This window comes from Apteryx rowi, unplaced genomic scaffold (genome assembly GCF_003343035.1).
Source record: "Apteryx rowi isolate R43461 unplaced genomic scaffold, aptRow1 scaffold_165, whole genome shotgun sequence".
NCBI lineage: Eukaryota > Metazoa > Chordata > Aves > Apterygiformes > Apterygidae > Apteryx > Apteryx rowi.
The window spans coordinates 963,966-983,400 of NW_020447919.1; the positions used below are offsets into that span (position 1 = coordinate 963,966).

The 19,435-nt window shown below is 39.0% G+C and overlaps 1 protein-coding gene across 6 annotated transcripts in view; it reads left to right on the forward strand.

The window, feature by feature from the left end:
* CPQ (carboxypeptidase Q) overlaps positions 1-19,435 on the forward strand; it is a 168,168-nt gene that overhangs the window by 18,872 nt on the left and 129,861 nt on the right. For 2 of the 6 annotated variants that reach the window (XM_026060129.1, XM_026060128.1), the window contains exons 2-5: positions 577-1,034; positions 3,832-3,983; positions 7,776-7,830; positions 13,452-13,659. In XM_026060129.1, coding sequence (XP_025915914.1) covers positions 608-1,034; positions 3,832-3,983; positions 7,776-7,830; positions 13,452-13,659 — 842 coding nt within the window. In that variant the 5' untranslated portion in view covers positions 577-607. Of the gene's footprint in view, positions 1-576; positions 1,035-3,081; positions 3,357-3,831; positions 3,984-4,774; positions 4,851-7,775; positions 7,831-13,451; positions 13,660-19,435 lie in introns of those variants that run through there. The other 4 variants (XM_026060130.1, XM_026060134.1, XM_026060132.1 and 1 more) reach the window with 3 other exon arrangements.

The following is a 19,435-nucleotide window of genomic DNA, read 5'->3' on the forward strand; positions in this document are numbered from 1 at the left end:
TCAGAAGTTTTGTTTCTCAGGTAATTGTAGATTTATGCAATGAAAARATTAATACATTCTTCAAGGGGGCATTGGATCTGAATTGTTTTGAGATTTTTGCAGTGCAATAGCAACTGCTTTTCTGATTTATGAATATAGAGATTTAGAAGCAGTTTTATTTGTGAATGGTTTCAGAAACCTTTCTGTCCAGATGTTTTGTATGAAGACATTTGATTCAACACTTCTGGCAAATCCTGCTTCTAGGAGAAGCAGTTGCAGAGCTCCCACTGGATGGAAGCAGCACTGGGTTTTTATTTAGTGAAGGCTAGGATTATTTAAGGAGATGCTGCATTCCGAGGACATTTCTGAAGACCACAACAAAGGTTGCATCCAGTTGTCTAAGTATCTTTTTCATTTGCTTTCAATAATTGTGCCTCCAAGAGAAATTTACTTTTCTGCCAGTTCTGATCAAAGCATTTTCATGATAAACTGATTTGTTTTCATTTTGTTCTGTCTGCCGATCCAAATAACAAAAAAGAATACTGCTGATAGCTGTTTGGTTTGATATAGTCTTTTTTTCTTTCTTTCTCCCAACAGGCCATCTGTGGAAAAGAAAAGAGAGAAAAAAATGAAGTACCTATTCTTAATATTTTTCATAAATTTCTTACCACAATATGCTGGGAAATCTTTGAGCAGAGATGGCAATTACCCCAAAACATTTGAAGACATTAAAAAAGAGATCGCTGGCTATTCCAGCATTGCTAAAGCTATTATTGATCTTGCTGTTCATGGAAAAGCTCAGAACAGATCCTATGAAAGATTAGCAGTTTTTGCTGATACCATAGGACCTAGACTCAGTGGTTCAAAGAATCTAGATGCAGCCATCAAGTATATGTTCAGTGCCCTGCAGGAAGACAGGCTGGAGAATGTGCATCTGGAGCCCGTAAAAGTGCCTCACTGGGAAAGAGGAGAAGAGTTTGCAGTGATGCTGGAACCAAGGAATCACAGCATTGCTATTTTAGGACTTGGGAGCAGCATTGCAACTCCTCCAGAAGGTAACAGTACTTCCTTTTGGAATTAACTATCAGTTGCTTTTCAGCATCAAAAGTATGTGATAGCACTAGCATAATACTCTCTTGGTGGACAAACTGAAGTTTTCTTCCTGCTGTAATAGTTCTGCAAGACAAGATACTGTCTTGCTGGAACTTTTATGTGTAACATGGTTGTAAGTGAGGCAATTTGGTCAAGTTCAGTCTCGTTGAACCAGCATGTAGTATCAGCGTTGATGCCTGAACTCTCTGTTAAATCTATTTCCGGCAAGCCTTGTCTTTTAGCACTGCTGAAGCTTGTTGCCAAAGACTCTACTCCTCTGCTGAGATTGATGGGCAGTTTGTTACTGTGATCTGGGGTTTTCCAGGCCTTCTGTTTCCTCCCTTTAGCCAGAGAAATCCCCAGTGGGTTGCTGAGCGCTGCTGCTCTTGCCATGCCCTGTCTTGCAAAGCCCAGCACTCCACTCTGGCCAAACACAAGACAGCAGGAAGAGGAGGAGGATCTCGTGCTGAGCTTGGAAAGTACCTATCCCCTTGCTAAGCTTGGCAATTAGTATCTATTTGTTCTTTTCTTCCCCCCACCTCTTCCTCTTTTTTCCACTCAGTGTCTCATGATCACCCTGGAAAAGTCTTTGGCCCTTTACCTGTTCCTGGACTGTTTGTGTTTTTTAGTAGATCATGTATGGTGTGTTACTTGAGCAACAGGAATGATCTCTAACTGGGCTCAGTAAAATTCAGGTATTTTGAGCTCTAAAATGTTAACTTGATCTCTAAAGAACACATTTGTAAGATTCTTTTTTTGTCCCTATTACAGTAGGGCTTTGTCAGGATTGCTACTTAACGGCCAGATGGCAACCTGCTTCTGTGACTGCTCTCCATGTATAACAAGTGCCTTATTTCTAGAATACTTAGAACACATCTGTATTTTTTATGAGAAAATAAATTTAGTTTAGGACGTAAAAGGTAACCTGATACTCATATCTTTTTAATAAAATATTAATTTGTCTGATGGCAAGTTTTCTGTGTGAAGTGAAACAAATAATACATAAAAGCTGTTTTATTTAAGAAAAAATGTATAGCCCTTCAAAATACAACAACAAAAAAAGGGAAATTTAAGATACATTTGGAAAAAATGTGTTTGTTTTGACAAATTGCTACTGTAAAATTTGCCTGATGTGTTTCTGTGATATTCAGGTGAACATGTGTCTAAAATGCAAAACAATTAAAACCATTAAGAATATCTGTTTATCGCATGATATGTCTAAGGCTTAATGCTTGGGCAGGTGAATATTTATAACACAGGTTAAACCTACAACTTACTCTGTATCCATTCCACTCCTGTTCCAAGCTTCCTAAAAAGGAAGCTAAAATTACCACAGTATTTTTGGTCTTGAATAAGTGTTACTGAACCTGCAAAGAGAACCTGCAATTTAATCTTGCTGAACATATTCACATCTTGCGAGGCATAACTAGCCTGTTTGCAGCTTCCCTTCGTCAATTGTCTAGTTATTTGCATGTGCCTTGTCTTACTCCTAGGTTTGGCTTTTTTTTGTTAGGAGAAATCCTGAATTTACACCTTAAAACATGCTCAAAATTGCTGATCAGGTTCTTCTTTTTCATCTGTGAACATCTTATTATGTTGACAACTGAATGGTCAGGCTGGTACCTGTGACTGGTAATATCTTGGGACATAAAATTATATTATCCAGTGCTGCTTTATGCTGAGAGATGGTAAAAACCAGCATATTCTTCCTTACCATCTTACTTTCCCCTGAAATCTGCCATGTTTTTCAAGTGGTGTATGTGTTAGTATTAGAAAATGGTATGGTTATTAGATCTCTCAGATAAGAGTGGACGGCTCCTCACACTTGGTGGAATCATTTTGATTAAATTACTTACCTTGTTACTTAAAATCTATCTTATTGTTCATGGCTGTTAAAATTTCTGCTGGTCTTATCTCACTCTGTCCGTGCTGTGGCAGATTTTCATGCTGGGGGAGAATATGCAGGGTTGCCAGTCCCTACTGAGCTCGGGGCTCTTGTTCTTCCAATAGCTGAACTACCTGACTGACTGACAGAAACGCCTGACAGGAGCCGGTTGTCACCAACCTCGCAAGGCAAACAGGCAGGAGAGTTGGAAGGTGTGCTGCTCAGAAGAATGTCTATCCTGCAACTCACATTCATCCCAAACATGGAATAAAAAATGCATGTTTGGATTTTTGTAAAACCATCACCTCATCACTTCTGACTTCTGAGGAATTTATTCCCAGATCTGTTCCCTGTGGTATAACCAGTGATTTTCACTGTGCCCTATTCCTGAGAAAAAGGGGTAAGCAGCTACCGTAAATCATATTTGAAATATTCAAACAATTTCCCTCATTGAGGGAATATCAGCAGTATTAATTTATTTTGTTTTGGCCAAGAAACTGTGGGAATGTGAGTCATCCTGCAATCGAAATAATACAATTTATTATGAGATGTTTAATGCTGATTCTCCTGGCACTGAACTGCTATTGCTGCATGGAATCAGATGTTTAGAAGATCTCCCGATGTCATGCCAAGCTATGTCACAGAGACAGTTTAAATGCTGAGGACTAACCCGTATATGTCTGTTCTGCAGATCCCGCCATTAGTGCCCAGGCTCCACCTGCACYGTATGAGGGCAGAGACACACTTCAGAGCCTTGTCTGGAGTGGACCATACAGATGGTCTCTGAAGGGTGTCTCATATTAGCTCTGAGGTTATTGCGCATTGCAAATCACAGGTTTCTTCTATAACAGTGCTTCTGTTTGGGTATGTTCCAGGCTTTGTCTCTGCAGAGCCCCAACAGATCTCTTTCTTGACCCTACTGATCTCCATCTGCGCACTTACAGAGGACAGCACTGGCTGCATTTCTTGTCTTTTAGCATCTGGGGACAGGGTTAAGATGGGAGGTGATGACTATCCTGGCCCACTGGTAGGTACAGTAGAGCATTTCATGCTTTCTCATCCTCTAAGGTATGTTCTGTATTCCTCCCTTCCCATTATATGCTCCCAGGTTTGAGACGTGATGAGCTAAGAAAGCAGGAAACACTGACTGTTTAAAGTGCTGCTTCTCTCTGCGTGTGAATAGTGCTATGTGCTGGACTTCAGAGGCCCTTCTGTGGCCTTCAGTCTTTTTCTGGAAGTCGGCTTCTAGAACGAGTTTTCTGAAGGGCTCTTCATTAAAATTGCAGTAGCATAATAGTGGTTAGAAACCTGGCTTTGGGTCTGAGAAATTCAAGGTTTATTTTCCCTTCTGTCCATGGCCATTCAAACCTGTATCTCCTAAGAGTGACCCAATGCCCAGAACATATCCTAAGGCTGCTCACTTTCCATTTTGACGTACACTGTGCAAGTGTATGGAAAAGAATCCAAGATTCATTGAGGCAGAAACAGGAAGTCCTAAATACTAGTTTTGTGGGGGTTTTTGCCTTAGAGTTGGAGTCAACATTGACTTCAAGCTACAAGGAGTGTCTTGTTCCCTGTAGGTCTTCAATCTGACCCATGCCTATGGGATTGAAAAGCTTATGGGACTCAGCCAGAGATTTGCCCACTTCTTGGATTTGCTTGGATTTCCCGACTTTAGCTCAGATATAATTTTGGCACGCAGCTGATTGATTGGCTTGCTCAAGGTGGGAACAGTTCTTATTATGTGTAGGAGGTAGTGACTTTTGATACCTTGTGATCTTGTGGATAAAATCCATATTTCCATATTTTCTTCTTCAGGACTGGGCAATATGCCAAGATGTCAACTTTCCACATTCAGTCTGACTTAAACAACAAAGGAGGCAGGGGAGAAAAGGTTAGCATTCTTATTCAAGAGAAAAAATGTATTCCCTTTCAGTGTATTCCAAGATTTGAAAGTGTTGGGTCAAAGAGAAAGTTTTCACTTCCTTTGATCTAGTAACAAGGAGGGAGTAACTTTCATGCCTGTGTTATTGAGGGGAAGAAAAAAAAAAGAAATGCAGAGTGACCTGGATTTCCAGAAGTCAACACAGGTTGAGAATCRTCACCGCCTCATAGAAGTAGATTCATAGTTAACAAACGAGATTCAATGTTAGAAAGTGCTTACTCTAGGCAGTTAACAAACCAGAGGTTTACCATATTTGGGCAATGTCCTTGTCTCATTTCCAATGTTTCAACACTGGCAAGACATACAGATATATATAGAGAGAGAGGCTGTGTTGATTTCTGGTAGTACTGATTATATCCCCAAAATTCTGAGGAAAATAGATATAATTGCTGCTTTGGGAATCCCATAATTGAGGAAAAGTAGTAGTTTAGCAGATGTTTGACCATAAAGTATCAAAGGATTCATATTCTTTGCATGTGTTTTAAAATGCATGTTATTTTTCCTGATAGGTGTCTGACCTTGCCATTTCATTCTAAAGAATACTGACAAGTAAAATAAACCCCAGAGTACAGCCTACCCTAAATGTTTCCCCTAAAAAGGAGCATTCTCTGGATTCTATTTACTGTTTGTTGCAAAAAAACTGAAATAATATAAATAAAAAGATGAAGTATTGACAGACTTTTTCCTGGTTTGTTTGTTAGAAGYGTGGGATTTTTTGTTTAACTATCAACAACATTTGGTCCAGTCTTGCTCTTATAGAAGGTGGTGAGAGTTTTGCCGCCTACATAATATGAAAATGGTTCCAGCCTGTTATTTAAAAAATAGGGAAGATATGTGTCATAAAGCTGTTGAAGCTGTTGATGTTGTTGCTGTAGGCTTACAGTCCTTTAAGGCAGGGATGTTGTTAAAGTTAGTGGTCTGGCCCCAATCCTGGCTGCTGTTTTTTCCTCCAGCATTGACGCTCCTTTTGTGTTTCTCAGTGGTGAAGTGGATTACGGAATTCAGCTGTATTAACAAAAACCCAACAAAAAAAGTTAATTTTAATGCTTATCAAAATAATTATACTTGAGTTGCCTGCATCTTGGATGGACACTGAGCTATAGGGGAAAATGAGATCCTTTCAAAAGAAAGGACTTAGGTATGCACTTTCATTAGGGACTTCAGTGCTAAGAACAGAGTGGAGAGAACTGTAAGCGTAAGAGAGTAGTGCAAGGCACATCCTTCGTTAAGTCTTTAGTGGATCCCTATTTTCTGTGCATAGAGAGCTATAGATTCACATCATGAAATTATGAGTCTAAGCACTGGGTGGCTGGATTATTTTTTGTTATTGCTTAGACAGTGCTGTTTGCAATATGGTAATTATGCTACTGTTTCTCTTGGAACATTAAAGATCACATCCATTAAGGACCTTAGACACTGTGGTGTTCAGTGACCCAGCATCTGGGCCACAATTCAGTCCAGTGGGGTTTTAAAGATTTAAAAAGTAGGAGCATCTCTGTGATTTTGAGGGGAAGAGCATGGTTTCCAGTTGCTGATTTAACAAATATTCAAGTGTACTGTATAGACTGACATCAGCTGAAAATTTAATTTTCTGGGCTTGACCCTTTTCAGTGTCACTAAGTTTAGGGTGGTTACCTTGATGGGAAGTCCAGGCTTAAGTTCTTACCTCAGACTAGATGGAGGCAGAATTTGAATGTGATTTTCTGCAGGCATGGGAAATGCTTGCACAATCAAGTTTTCAGAGGGTATTGCCACCTTCACTCACAGAGGAAAACCTGAAATGACTGGCATGTCGAATACTCTAAGAAGGGAATGGTTCCCCTGGTATTTCCTGCTGACTACCTTGGGCACCTGTGCACTCAGAAACTGGCTTTCCTGGATCCCATCTTTGGGTGCCTGATTATCCCCACACATTGTATAGCGAACCTGTATCCCATTCAGGGCTGTGCCTGGGAGAATCAGATATTGCGGTGCTGAAGTACAGCCCTTTGTGGATCTATTGCTCTGCTTCTCTGACTTCCAGCGCTTTGTGCTAGGGGTCTGGTCCAGCCCCCTTGCTGCTAGTATTCATTGCTGCAGAATAAGCTACAAGTTTTTTAAACCAAACTGCTATAATGAGATCCAGTACTTGTTGGAAATTGTAAGCAATATTTTCAAAAATGTAACCATTTTATAGTGTTTATTTTTCTCTATGTTCTTCTTAAAGAACTGTGTAATATATTTAGTCTCTGTGCTGTGCATCAGAGCTGAATAGCCTCATCTCCTTTTGGATAACTCTCCTATGTAATTTTAGTTTCATGAAGTAATTCTTTTTGCTGTTCTACAGAGTAGGTGAGGTCACATTTTCCAAAAGCATATTCCGATTTTACAAAATCTCTCTTTTTGATAAAAGCCTTCCTCTTAGTTTCCAAGTCTCCCCTAAAATATTTACTTTTTTCTTCATATTATAATTAATTTTAATACATCTTGATATGTGTTGATTAAGAAAAGATGTTTCTAGGTGTTAATTAGAAATATTTTAAATTAGGTGTTAAATTAGGAATATTTTAAATTTTCAGTACATGCTAATAGCTTTTAAAGGAGAAAAACTGTGATGATGTGAATCTTTCATTTGCTTCAGCCTGACACCAACCTTAATTTGATGAGTTTCATTATGAACTCAAAATTTGAGTTAATTTTTCTGAAAATCTTGTTGAATTCTGTGGGACTTCTGGGCCAAGCTGAACTAATTCCTAGAGAGAGCTGGAAAGTAATATGTTTTTAAAAATATATTAAAAAACGTGACAGATGCTAGCTCTTAATCATACTTGTTCATAGCCTACAATTTTAGAGATGAGTTATGCAGAGGGAGATAACCAGGTGCTTCCATTGCAGATTCATTTTTTGTTGGAAGCTATTCCATTAAGAAGCATTTGGCATAAGCTCATTGGTAAGTGACAAACCCTTGTAAACCTTTATTTTCTCAGGAAGTGTGAGAAAATCTTTGAGACATTTTATAGGATAAGCTTAACCACCCTGGACACTGAGTGCTGCTGCAAAATAGCTTTCCTTTTGCTTGCTTTAGAAAGTGCACCAAAGCAGAGCTCCCCTGCTTTTCCTTCTGTGCTGCTGAAAATGCACACAAAAGAGTTCTTTTTATTATTATTATTATTATTATTATTGTTGTTTTTATTAAAGCACAAACCCACCAGTCTAGAGCAGAGTCCTGTTGGTGGTGGTGGCATAAACGTAGGAAGAAGAAACACCTCCAGTCTTGGCAGAGATTGAAATTTAAGATGAAGCTCAAGGTTTGAAGAGATAAGACACAAACTGAGGGGAAAAATGTTTTCCAGGCTGACTTTAGAGGATGCTAAACCTAAATAATATATCAAGACAGGTCTCTAACCTTACTTATTTTTCAAGAATAAATTTACCTTTCCCCCTACTCCCAAAAGCCTCTTTTCTTTCACTTGTCCTAGGAGCTTCCTTTCTTCCCCTCTCTCCAAGTGTATATATTTACCCTCTTGCTTTTTAATATTTCATTTCCTTACATCCCCACCCAGAAGCATTGTTCTTGGCACATGCTCAGGTGCTATGCAGGGTGCTGTAGCATGTGGAGGAAGCCAGGTCCAAGACTGCCTTTTTTATCCAAGAACAGCACATCCCAGCTGCTGCATTGCAACTTGTATGCAGCTATTTCCTATRGTCCATGCAAAAAAATTCTAGGTTCTCTGCAACTCTCTGAAAATATTGCATATTGTGCAAATATGCAAAAATGGAGAGTGCATGTGGGCCGTTTCTGAAAGAAGCAGAAGCATGGTATTTTCATCCTGTGGAGCTGCTGGAGGAGGAAGGGGAGATGGTTGAGTCTGAAGGACAGCTGGATTAGCCAGACTAAATTCAGAAAAGCTTGTGGCTTCTACCTGTTTGTACCCAGGGTTGGCCAGGAATACAATATACCATGTTGTGGCAGCTTTCTGGTAAAATCAGCTTTGTGGAAGAGCTGAGATGGAAATGGAGAAATCTGAGAAACTGTGGCAGCCATGCAGTAGGCAAGAAATGGGGAAATAGCAGAGTCTGATGTCCTTGTTCTGCAGGGCAGCGATCGTCAGGGAGGCTCCTCACATTGCTCTCATGGTGTGTTGCTGCTCCTATTCTTTCTTCATCTTCTTCCTACCATGAAGAAGTGTCTTGATTTCCTGGTGCTGGTGTCTGGCCCTCTTCTGATGAAAGGGATGGGGGGTAAAACTCTTTTCCTCTTGCTGTTGTGACTGCAGAAGCAGGGGGCATTTCAGATTTGCTCTTCCCCAGTTTCAGAATCCCCACCAGTACMAGAGCAATCAGATACGTCATTGACTGTTGGTATTTTGGGCAATATTTTATCTGGAGGGTGCAAAATTTTCAAATATCTAACACACAGGAAATTTTAGGGGAGACTTAGCTAATGTAGTCTCCAGCTTTGTTATGTCTAGACCTATAAATAAGGTACTTTTATTGTTTTGAGCAAAAATTGCTTTGCCCGTCAGATTATTTATTTGTCAATGGTAGCTCCAGTAGGTATGGATCATCAGCATTGCTGTTCCATTGTGTGATTTGTAAGAGAAATCATAATTCTCGTGGTAGCACAGTGTGAAGTAAATGAGTTTTGGAAGGTTTGTAGGGTGGAGTTGTTCACTTGCTGTTACACAAAAATTTGTTGTCAAATTAATGATGGCTGCAAATGTTTTTAGAACTGGGTCTCCAAGGAACTGTTCCTGTTCAAGTGGATAACAAAAATTAGACGGCAGAAAAAAAAAGGAAAAGAAAAGAGTAAGATTGGTCTTAATTAAGTGATCAGGAAATTAGTATCCAACACTATTAAACAGTATGCAAATGATTTTTTTCTGGCTTTGCTAAATTCTTTTTTAAATATAGCTTTTGGTTGTAACTGACTAGGTTGAATTTGTATATATTTAAAAGCTGAGTGTTTGCAGGATCATAATAAATAAAAACCAACGGAGACTGGGTCTCCAAATCTTAGGAATTCCTGATACTGTGTCTTGCCCTGGTGTGTCTTGGCCTGGTGTGGCCAAAACCAGCAACAGTATTCCATATGAGGTTTCCCTTGTGAATTCCCAGGTGAATTCTTCTGTTTTTCTTAGTGGTCTCTGAAACCTATTAGTAACACAGATAGATGTGTAACTCCAGATACTAAAATGGTTTAAATATTTAGGTGTCTTAATCTTGTGGAGAATAAATTATCTTTTGGGGAATTCCCTTTAAACTAATCTGCTAGGAGTATGATTCCTGGCAGGTAAGCAGGTGCTGGGAGATGACTCTCGAGACAGAATTGTTCACACCAAGAATCAGACTTCTGATGTATGGCAGCACTGCAGACAGCTGATTTACAGGTAGTTTTTGGGGGTGTTTTTTTGGATTTTCTGTAGCTATTATAGAGTAACTATAATCAATCTTGCCTTCATCCTGCCTGTGAAGGATTTTAGACTTTGCTAATGCATACTGTGCCATTTATTTCAATTGTCATTGTGATCATCAAAGTTGTGGCCTAGCCAAGTGTATAGATAGAAACGTGCACTTCTGTGTACAGAAGGCTTCATAATACTGATTTCACTGGTAGTTGAAAGTTGCCTGCTTGTTCCCACCATTAACTCCTTTCCTCTACCCTAATTCTCAAAAATGACATAGTATAATTTACTACTTAATATGAAAAATGAGATGAAATAGATAGTATTAAATAAATTCTTTTGCTTACTGGCCCAACTCAATGATATTATAATGTTTCACCTGGCAAGAACAAATATATAGTCTTCAGCTTTATACACTTGGCCTAATTTATGTTCTTAATCCTGTCTTCTACACTTAATGCTCTTTACATAGCTAATTCCTAAAATGGTCCATATTGAGCCGTTGGATTGTGTGGGTTATAATCTTTATATTTTGCCTAAGTAAGCAGACAATTGAGCTGCCTCCTTGCATGGGTGTTCTGGATGATCCCRTTCTGTAATACACAACCAACTTCTGCATCTGATAATGGTAGGAGTAAGAGATAGATAGAACATCTTCAGATGTGAAAAGGAGAGCCATGAGGCACTAAATTGTTAGGAGTCGTTAGGGGTAGACTTCAGTTAATTAACTAAAAGGCTCAGTAAGGTGAGCCATTCCCCATTAAAAAAATACTCCAGTCTCCTTTGAGATAAACTGTTGGACTTTTTGTTTCATTCCTGTCTACTCACAGGAGGTCTTAGTGTGGTATGTGTGTGTTCAGGTAATTATTTAAAATAAGCATTCCTCTTTTCACTGTAATAGATGAGACTGAAATGGTATAAAGTGGAACTAAAGTGCTAATGAGACACTGAATTAGTCAGAAGTTACACAAGTTTTGTTTTATTATAGAAAGCACTGTAATTGATGCCTTAAATATATCATGCTGCCATTAAGTTAAACATGCAGAGAGAACCTTTGTTTTGTTTTGTCAACTGATTGCTTTATTTAGCTTTTTTGGGAACATTCAGAAACGGAGATACTGAGATTGCAGCTCTGCATTATTTCTCTTAGTTGTAATTCCCATAAAGCTCACTGTACAAAGTAACTCCCGATGCCTGCCTTCTAGGGGGGGTGATAAAAAAGTGTACTTCTCCATGTTTTTTCTTGAGGATTATAGACAGTTGCTAGCTGTCTGTAGCACTCTTTAGAAAGCATCCGGAGTTGGTGGTTGTTCATTAACACAGTAAAGCAACGTCAAGAGCAGTTACAGTCCTTGCAATCACTAATACAATGTATGCCAGTCCAGTGCTTGCTACAGAATCCAACTGGAGCGTTGGAGTGAGCTAGTCTCAAAAGCTAATATGAAATATGGATTGCAGTATCAACCTACTGAGACCTTGACTTTTCTTGTGGAAAATGAAATTTTGCAGATGCCTGGCTTTGTTTCCAGTGGCACAGTTCCATACCCAGAATGATCCTGTCACTGGGATGTTCCTTAGGTGGATAGTTGAACCAGTAGTTCATTAGAAGCAGCTGGAGTCTGTTAACACACTCACCTACCTGTCAACAGTAACTTAAGTAAAATTTGAAGGTGATCTTCTGGTTTGGTCTTCTGTGGCTCTTTTTATAAAGCTAAGAATCTGAATAGTTATTCAGTTAAAAATTTTACCCCTCTCACACTAGGTTAGTCCTGTAGCTAAAACTCATGTGTTTTTCTTGTAGCAGTACTACAGAGTCTCTTGCCCCCCAAAACAGACTTTTTTTTGTATGAAACAGTTTCTTTAAGTTTTGAAGTACACTGTAGTTTGATCTTAAAGAAGCCACGAACTACACTGATGCTGGGAGAGRTGATCTTTTTTTTTCCGTCAGTTCTTCTCATGTGTTACAGTCTCAATATAAGACTTTAAAATCTTCTCTAAATAATTTTTTTAATGTTTTATAACAAAACATCTAAGGACTTTCAAGGAGAATTATTCTCTTTTTAAAAACATACTAGTTTGACTTCTTCCACAAATTTTTCCTAGACATTTGTTACTAGTTTAAGTTTTCACTGACGTATTTTGTGGCTTTTAGGTGAAATGTGCAGCACTAAAATTTCAGGCATCCATTACTTCTTCTATATTTAGAAGAAAAGCCTTAGCCCGTGTTGTTTAACAGTTTCCACTTATTTTTGTAACCAATCAGCAAAATTAGATTTTAAGCATAGCGGTCATTTTTATGAATTACTTCTTAAAAGCTATGAAATATAGCTCTTAAATTAATGTTCTAAAAAGTTAGAAACTTTCTCTGGCTTTAGGAAAAACTAGTTATCTATAAATTCCTTTGTTTTTTCAAGAGAGAGAACATAGCAATTTAAAACTATTCCAACTATTAAAAACAAACAGCTGAGTTGGATCTAACTTACCATGAGTGATTATTTTTTCAAAAGTATCTGCCTGTGTTGTCTGTATCATAAYTGGAAAAGGATGGATCCCTGGGAAAGCCCCCAGAAGGAGATACAATAAAACTGTAGTCTCCTGAATTAAATACAAAGGTCTTCTGACTTATAAACATACTGTAAATTTTTTTTGAAACTATAAAACCGTAATTTCATGTCATTTATGAATTAAATCATTTTGTATACATTTCAGTCTAAAAATATGTGCTTTCATTTTTCTGAAGTTAGCTTAAGTTGTTTAGCAACATATCAAAACAATTGCATGGAAAGATTCCTGTCTTTTTTTATTAATCCCATAGGCAGCTTTTCCGAATGTTTTTGTGCTGTAAATGATTGCAGTCAAGCATTTAAAGCACATTTAGAGAACAGCGTTCCCCCGTGTATTCTCCTTGCCCTTCAGGTTATGTTCTAACACCAAGCTGATAGCATGGTTTATGGAACTGTGTGTATTCATTTCAGGGTGTTATTGCAGCTATTTAGTACCAATCTCTGATGAAGCATTTTACATGGTCTTCCTTTTCCAGTAAGAAGTTAGGTGTTTAGGTCTGATTTCCTCTATTCTGTACAGTCCGTGCTTTTCTGTCAGGATAAAACTGGCTTAAGGAGGGTTATGTAAAACTATGTAAAACCACTGTAATACTTTCTTTCAGGAATTACAGCGGAAGTCCTAGTGGTAACTTCTTTTGATGAACTCCACAGAAGAGCTCAAGAGGCCAAGGGGAAGATTGTTGTCTACAACCAGCCTTTCATCACTTACAGTGAAACCGTGCAATACAGATCACGGGGAGCAGTGGAGGCTGCTAAAGTTGGAGCAGTGGCATCCCTTATTAGATCCATTGCTTCTTTTTCTATTCATAGGTAAGTGTTTTTTCTCCCTGTGACTCACATTTCAGCCTTTAGTTCCCGTGTCATTTGTGGGCAGGCATTTTTGTTCTTTACAACTTATACATTGCCAGTTGTGAGTGGGTGTTTGGTTCTGAAGCTGCTGGCTGCACATTAGTTCTTTTCCCCTGTGCTTTGTTATTCTTTCAGAACATTTTCATTTTTGTTTCTGATCTGAGATTTGTGTGTGTTGTTTTTTTTAAAGAACTTCATTCTCAAGGCTACCATAAATATCTGAGATCGGCTAAAATCAAATGTTTWTGGAGGCAAAATATATCAGACCATTAGTGAGGATATGAACTTGTAATTCTATATATTGGAGTAGAATGTAGGTGACTTTTTACTGTAATGGTCATTTTCCTAGAACTAAGCTGATTAGTCTAGATGAAGCAGTAATCTGCTTTGAACATAATTATTCTGAACACTTTAGAAATAAGGTCTGTGTAGTTCTCACTCTGCTTTCTAAATAAGTTGAAATGATGATTTCTTAAAAATGTATTTTTCGATCTCCTAGTGCTTTACTTACTTTTCTTACCATATGTAGTTTTATATTACAGAAGTGAGCTTTTTTAGTTTCCTGATTGGTAACAAAACTTACTTTATCTAGTGATTTTTTTCCAACTCAGAAAGCTTACACTGCTGAAAAAGATAAGTTGAGGCACAGAGAGAAAAGATATGGAGAAGAGTCCAGGCATAAAGTAAAAGGGTGACAGGTACATACTGTCTTTTAGCATAGCTTTTTTAAAATTTGACATAGTTATTGGTGAGCTAAAAGCGTGTAGTAAGCTTTGGGCAGTGGCCTGCTGGCTGAGATGAGAGTTCGGGTAATGCGCGCTCATGCCTCAGAGCTGGACTGAGTACCATGGGTGAGATGGACCCTTCTCCATGCCCACCCTCCTGAACTTGAGCTGTAGTCTGAGCAGGAGCCTGCCTGGTTGGAGCCAACTGAGTAGCAAGGGCTTTAAGAGATGAGAAACGCAAACTTGACTGCTTAAACTGTGGTAATAAAGCCCCTTACATGAAGTAGCATTGAAAAGGTACATGAAGTTTATAAAAGTAAGAGGTGCTGTATTTTGTAACATTGTTCTCTTTTTGGTTGGCATATTTTCAGGGCAACACAGACCATTTATTCCTCTCAGTAGTTGCCCAGTAACTCTTTACCCAAAGAAAAATCATTGGCTATAGCTAATCTGACCCTGATTGTGTGCCATAGCATAAACTGGGATCATGTGTCCTGTCTGGATAATACCATGGTTTCTTTTTAATATGTGCTCCCATGTTTTCATTCTACAGAAGGCTAGGCTAGCAAGTGGGCAGGGGTGGTATGGCTTTGGGTTGTGCTTCAGTCTGGGATTGGGAAGTGGCCTGGACAGGCACTTGAATGCGCACTTGATTCTACCATTTCAGATGGAACATGCACCATGGTCACATCTCAACAGTACAAGAAGTATGCAAGCATTACCATCTGTGATGCTTCAAAAAGTCTGAGAAATGCAGTAATGTCAGTTGTATCAGGCTATGTGCAGAGGACAGCTCTGCTGCCTGTGTTGTTGCTTGAAAGCATTTTTTTGATTAATTCTTGTTCCATATTCCCCTAAAGAAACCAAGACTGCCTGTTTAAAATGCCTTCTCAAAAATATTTTGTATTCAGATACTATTCACAACTATATTAGTGTATTTCCTGATGAAGCGTCAATATAACCTGTTTTTCCTTGTGAGAGAAGCTCCACAAATGTAGCAAGGTTTACAGTGTATTTTCTAATGTTTATAGTTTTCTAGTAAGCTTAATAATAATGAATAGAGAGTAGAATATGTTTCAGAATTTTTTTGAAAAATGTTACATTTTCAAAATAGTCTTATTTGGTATCATCAAAGAATATGACAATCTAAATCCGTCAATCACCTGAAAACTGTAAGCTGATCTGAACGCTGATCTATTCAGTCCTTACTTCTGGTGCTCTGTAGAGGTGTTCATTTGAAAGCTACTTTTTAGATCTTCTGTTTGCCAGACTGTTTATGGAAATTCATTTTAGCATGTAGCGGAAAATTTAGAGACAAGGAACAGAGGTGGAGACTGAAGGTAGTAAAGCCTGTTTATCAGGTCTGGGTACTGGCATTACAGTTATTTCAGAATTAAATGAAAAGAGAGGAGAAACAGATGCCAAATGCATGTTTGTTTAGAGGTGCTGAATCCTTAATCTAGAATCGGAGGTGAAGTGTCATTCCCCAAAGTAATTTCAAATTTAGATACTGCCAGGAAGCTTTTTTTTTGTGAAATGTCCTTTCTGTCCTTTCTTTGTTTACCTTCACAGAGGTTTTCTTATGTGGGGGGAGGGATCAGTTAGTCAAAATTTTCCTATAATAAGGGAGGTATTCAAGCCTCGTTTGTCACTTCTGCCACTCTCTGATGCCTACGTCTGTCTGTCTTGTCTCTAACAGAAAACAGGTAGTTCTGTAGGCAGGATGGATTCTCTTTTCTCTATCCCTCCTCCTGTTTTCTCTTGATCACCAGCTGTGTATCTCCTTGTCTGTCCTACTGATGTGCTCTGCTGTATGGACTCTGCTGGATGTGGTGCCTTGTGCCAGTCAGTGTCTGGAGCACTGTTGTTAAAGTTGCATTGCCTTTTTGGTTGATTGATGGAAAATATGGCGTTGCTGGGGGAGCAGCATGTTAGAAGGGCAAGAGATGAAAGGTAAAGAGTCAATGAAAGACTTCCAAGTGTTTGAAGGAAAGTCTTACATTCTTGCAATTTGTATAACGCTACTTCGTTAACCAGAACCTTTACTTTTTGGGTGTATGTGTTTATGTATGCACATATGTATGAGTGACTGATAATGAGATTATGGCAGCTTTCCAAAACGTCCTGGAAATGTATTAGTCTTTATACAAGAAAGTATCCTCCTTCTGATCATGGAATCATAAAATCATAGAATAATTTATTGGGGAAGGGATCTCTGGAGGTCATGCTACTCTATCCCACTTTGCTCAGGTGAATAAAGAGTGGAACTTCACAGTTTTCCCTGAACTGTATCTTTTTTTTTTTTTAGATTGGGACCCCTTTTGGATGGGGATTGTTGCCTGTTCTGTTTGCAACAAATTAAATTAGCTAAAATAATGGAAGCCACTTTATGGTGTGATTTCTAGGTGATCTTGCAACATGAATAATACTGATAGGTTAAAAATGGGTACTTTCCAGTGGATTAACATTTTAAGCTTGTTACAGCTGGTTATTAAAGCTTACTGACAAGATAGAATTGGTAAAATCCCAGCATGAATTAAATCAGTGTTCTCTTGCTGGCAGCATGCTGGCTGTTCCTTGTTCCAGAGATGGCAAGCAGTTGCTATGTTGTCAGGGGCGAAAACAATGGACCTTGAAGGGAACCTTTGAGCAGAGATTGTGGGCAGCCTGCTTTTCTTTACAGTGCAATACTATAGCTATGGAGTGAATGAAACAGCCTGGGGACTCAGGCATCCTAGTTCTGAATAAGGGCAAGAAAGGATGAATTTTAATATACTTTGGAAAAAATATTGCTGTTTGTAGTAGGGCTGTTTGGTGACAGTAGAGGACTTGATGATTTTTGTTTAATGTCTAGGATTAGTTATCTAGGACAGAAATGGTAAGTGGATAGGAAATAAAATTACCAACAACATCTCCCTTTGCTGTAGAAGACCTGACAGTAGCTACATGAGGTCTGTGTTACCATGTAGTGTGGCAGTTCTTTCTTCTTAGGAGAGATCCTCAAATTGTCTCCATGTTAGAAACCAATTATCATCTTGCCAAGTATGGTTAAAAATTGTGGTTGCAATAAGCTAGCCACAAACCTGTTTTTTTGCTTCCCATCTGAAAGATCTTTAGAACATTTTATAGGTAAAAGGTATCCTTCAGCTGTTGAAATGGTCCAGTAATATTTATATTGTAGTGCATGTACTTTTATCGATCTAAAACTGCAAGAAACCCCTTCTGTTTCTTGGGAACTACAGATTAGATAAAGTCATAACACCATGTCTTGTAATAATAACCCCTTTAAGAGCACTACAAGGAGGCAAAGTTGAGTGTTTTTCAAGAATTCAAAAAGAAAGTTCCCCAAGATTCAGAGAGAGAAGTGCCAAGAGGCTTTTTTTTTTCTCTTTTAAATGCTGCACCACAACCTCTCCAATATATAAGCAATCAAACTGGGAACATGCTATTGTAAGGCCAAAACAGATGAAGAAGTATTCTGGAGATTGTTAACAAGGGCACATACTCAGTCAAGTTCTTCTCAAAATGTTTTTTGGCTGAATTCAGCATCTTGTATTTATCTGAAAGAAGCAATTTCCTTCACTTTCTCTCCCCTTCTTCAGGCCACATGTGGCCAAGAACAATGTCTCCTTGTGAAGTTCTAGTAACTAATCCAAAGCTGTGTTTGGATGAATGCTGAATTCATGAGTGGCACTGTGCAACTTGAGATTTATAGTAGAGGGAGACCCAGCTTCTTCTGCCTGTTCTACTGTGTTTTCTGAAATCTGAATGGTGTAGTGTTTTTCCTAGCATTTCTTTTATTTTTATTTGTTTTTCTAGCAAAGAGATGCATCTGGCCTTCAAAATGGATGCACTAACTTTGCAGTGTTTTCTCCTCTGGCTGTGATGTGAGCCCTGGGGGCACCTTTCCCTCCTGTCCTGCCCTTCCTTCTACTGTGAATCTCAATGTCCCTAGTTTTTTTTGCTGGCATTTTAGGTTTCTTTCTCCCTGTGACCTGTTGTTGCCCTGTTTGAATGCTGCCAGTCCTGYGCTCTGCCGTGTGCCTTGCCATACAGGAAGAGCGCTGTTGCGTCTATGTGAAGCTGTGTTTCAGCTAGGGAGCCCTGCTAAGAGGGCCCAGGCTAAGACTTGAGTCCAGCCTGCTCAAGGGGTACAGGTAGGGTCTCAACGTCCGCACAACTCTGCATACACACAGCCTCTCTGAGCAGGCCCTGTAGGCTCCTCCCTGAATCACCTGCGAGTCAAGCAGGTGGGACAGGTCACTTTGCAATAGAAAGCTGCCCCTAACGTCCAGTAAATTGCCTGGACCACCAGGTATTATTTTCTGCCAAAAAATGTAGACCCATGTGTAAATTTCTAAAGCTTATCCTACATTATAAAACAATTCCAGGAACTCTTCAGCTAACCACTTCATTTTTACTTGTTTCTTTCATTTTAAGTATTTAAAAAACAAAGTAAGTGCTGTAAACAAACAAAGCTATCGTAGCACAAAGCAGGAGTTAGGTTTGTCATCACTTCTGCTTCAGTAACACCGTCTGTTGTAGCATGGGACTTGTCATCCAAATTGCTTTTCAGCTAAGGAAATATTAGTTTTCCATGGGCATTTGAATTTAACTAAGATTGTTCATTCCTTCTGGCACCTGTTGAGAGGAAAAGAGTGAAATTGTTTTATATATACAAAATGAAATAGGATTTTTATATAATTAGGTTTGTAAGTTTTTGCTTCACTTCCCACTGTTCCCCCAGTGCTCCCAGCCCCCCTTTTCTGATTTACCTGCAGCATCCTGGTACCAACATCATCTGCTGGGCTGCTGAAACGGCACCAGCCCACTGGCACAGCTGGCCACATATAGAGGCCAGTCTGGCTGGAGAACAGACGAGGCACAGCTGGAGCAAACATGGTATGTGTTCAGTCTCAGTGTGTATGAGCTGCCAGTACGTGGGTCCTTTTGAAATTTGGCTCCCCTCTCCTGGTGCTGCGTCAGTTCAGGAATTTGCGGTTACTCTAGGC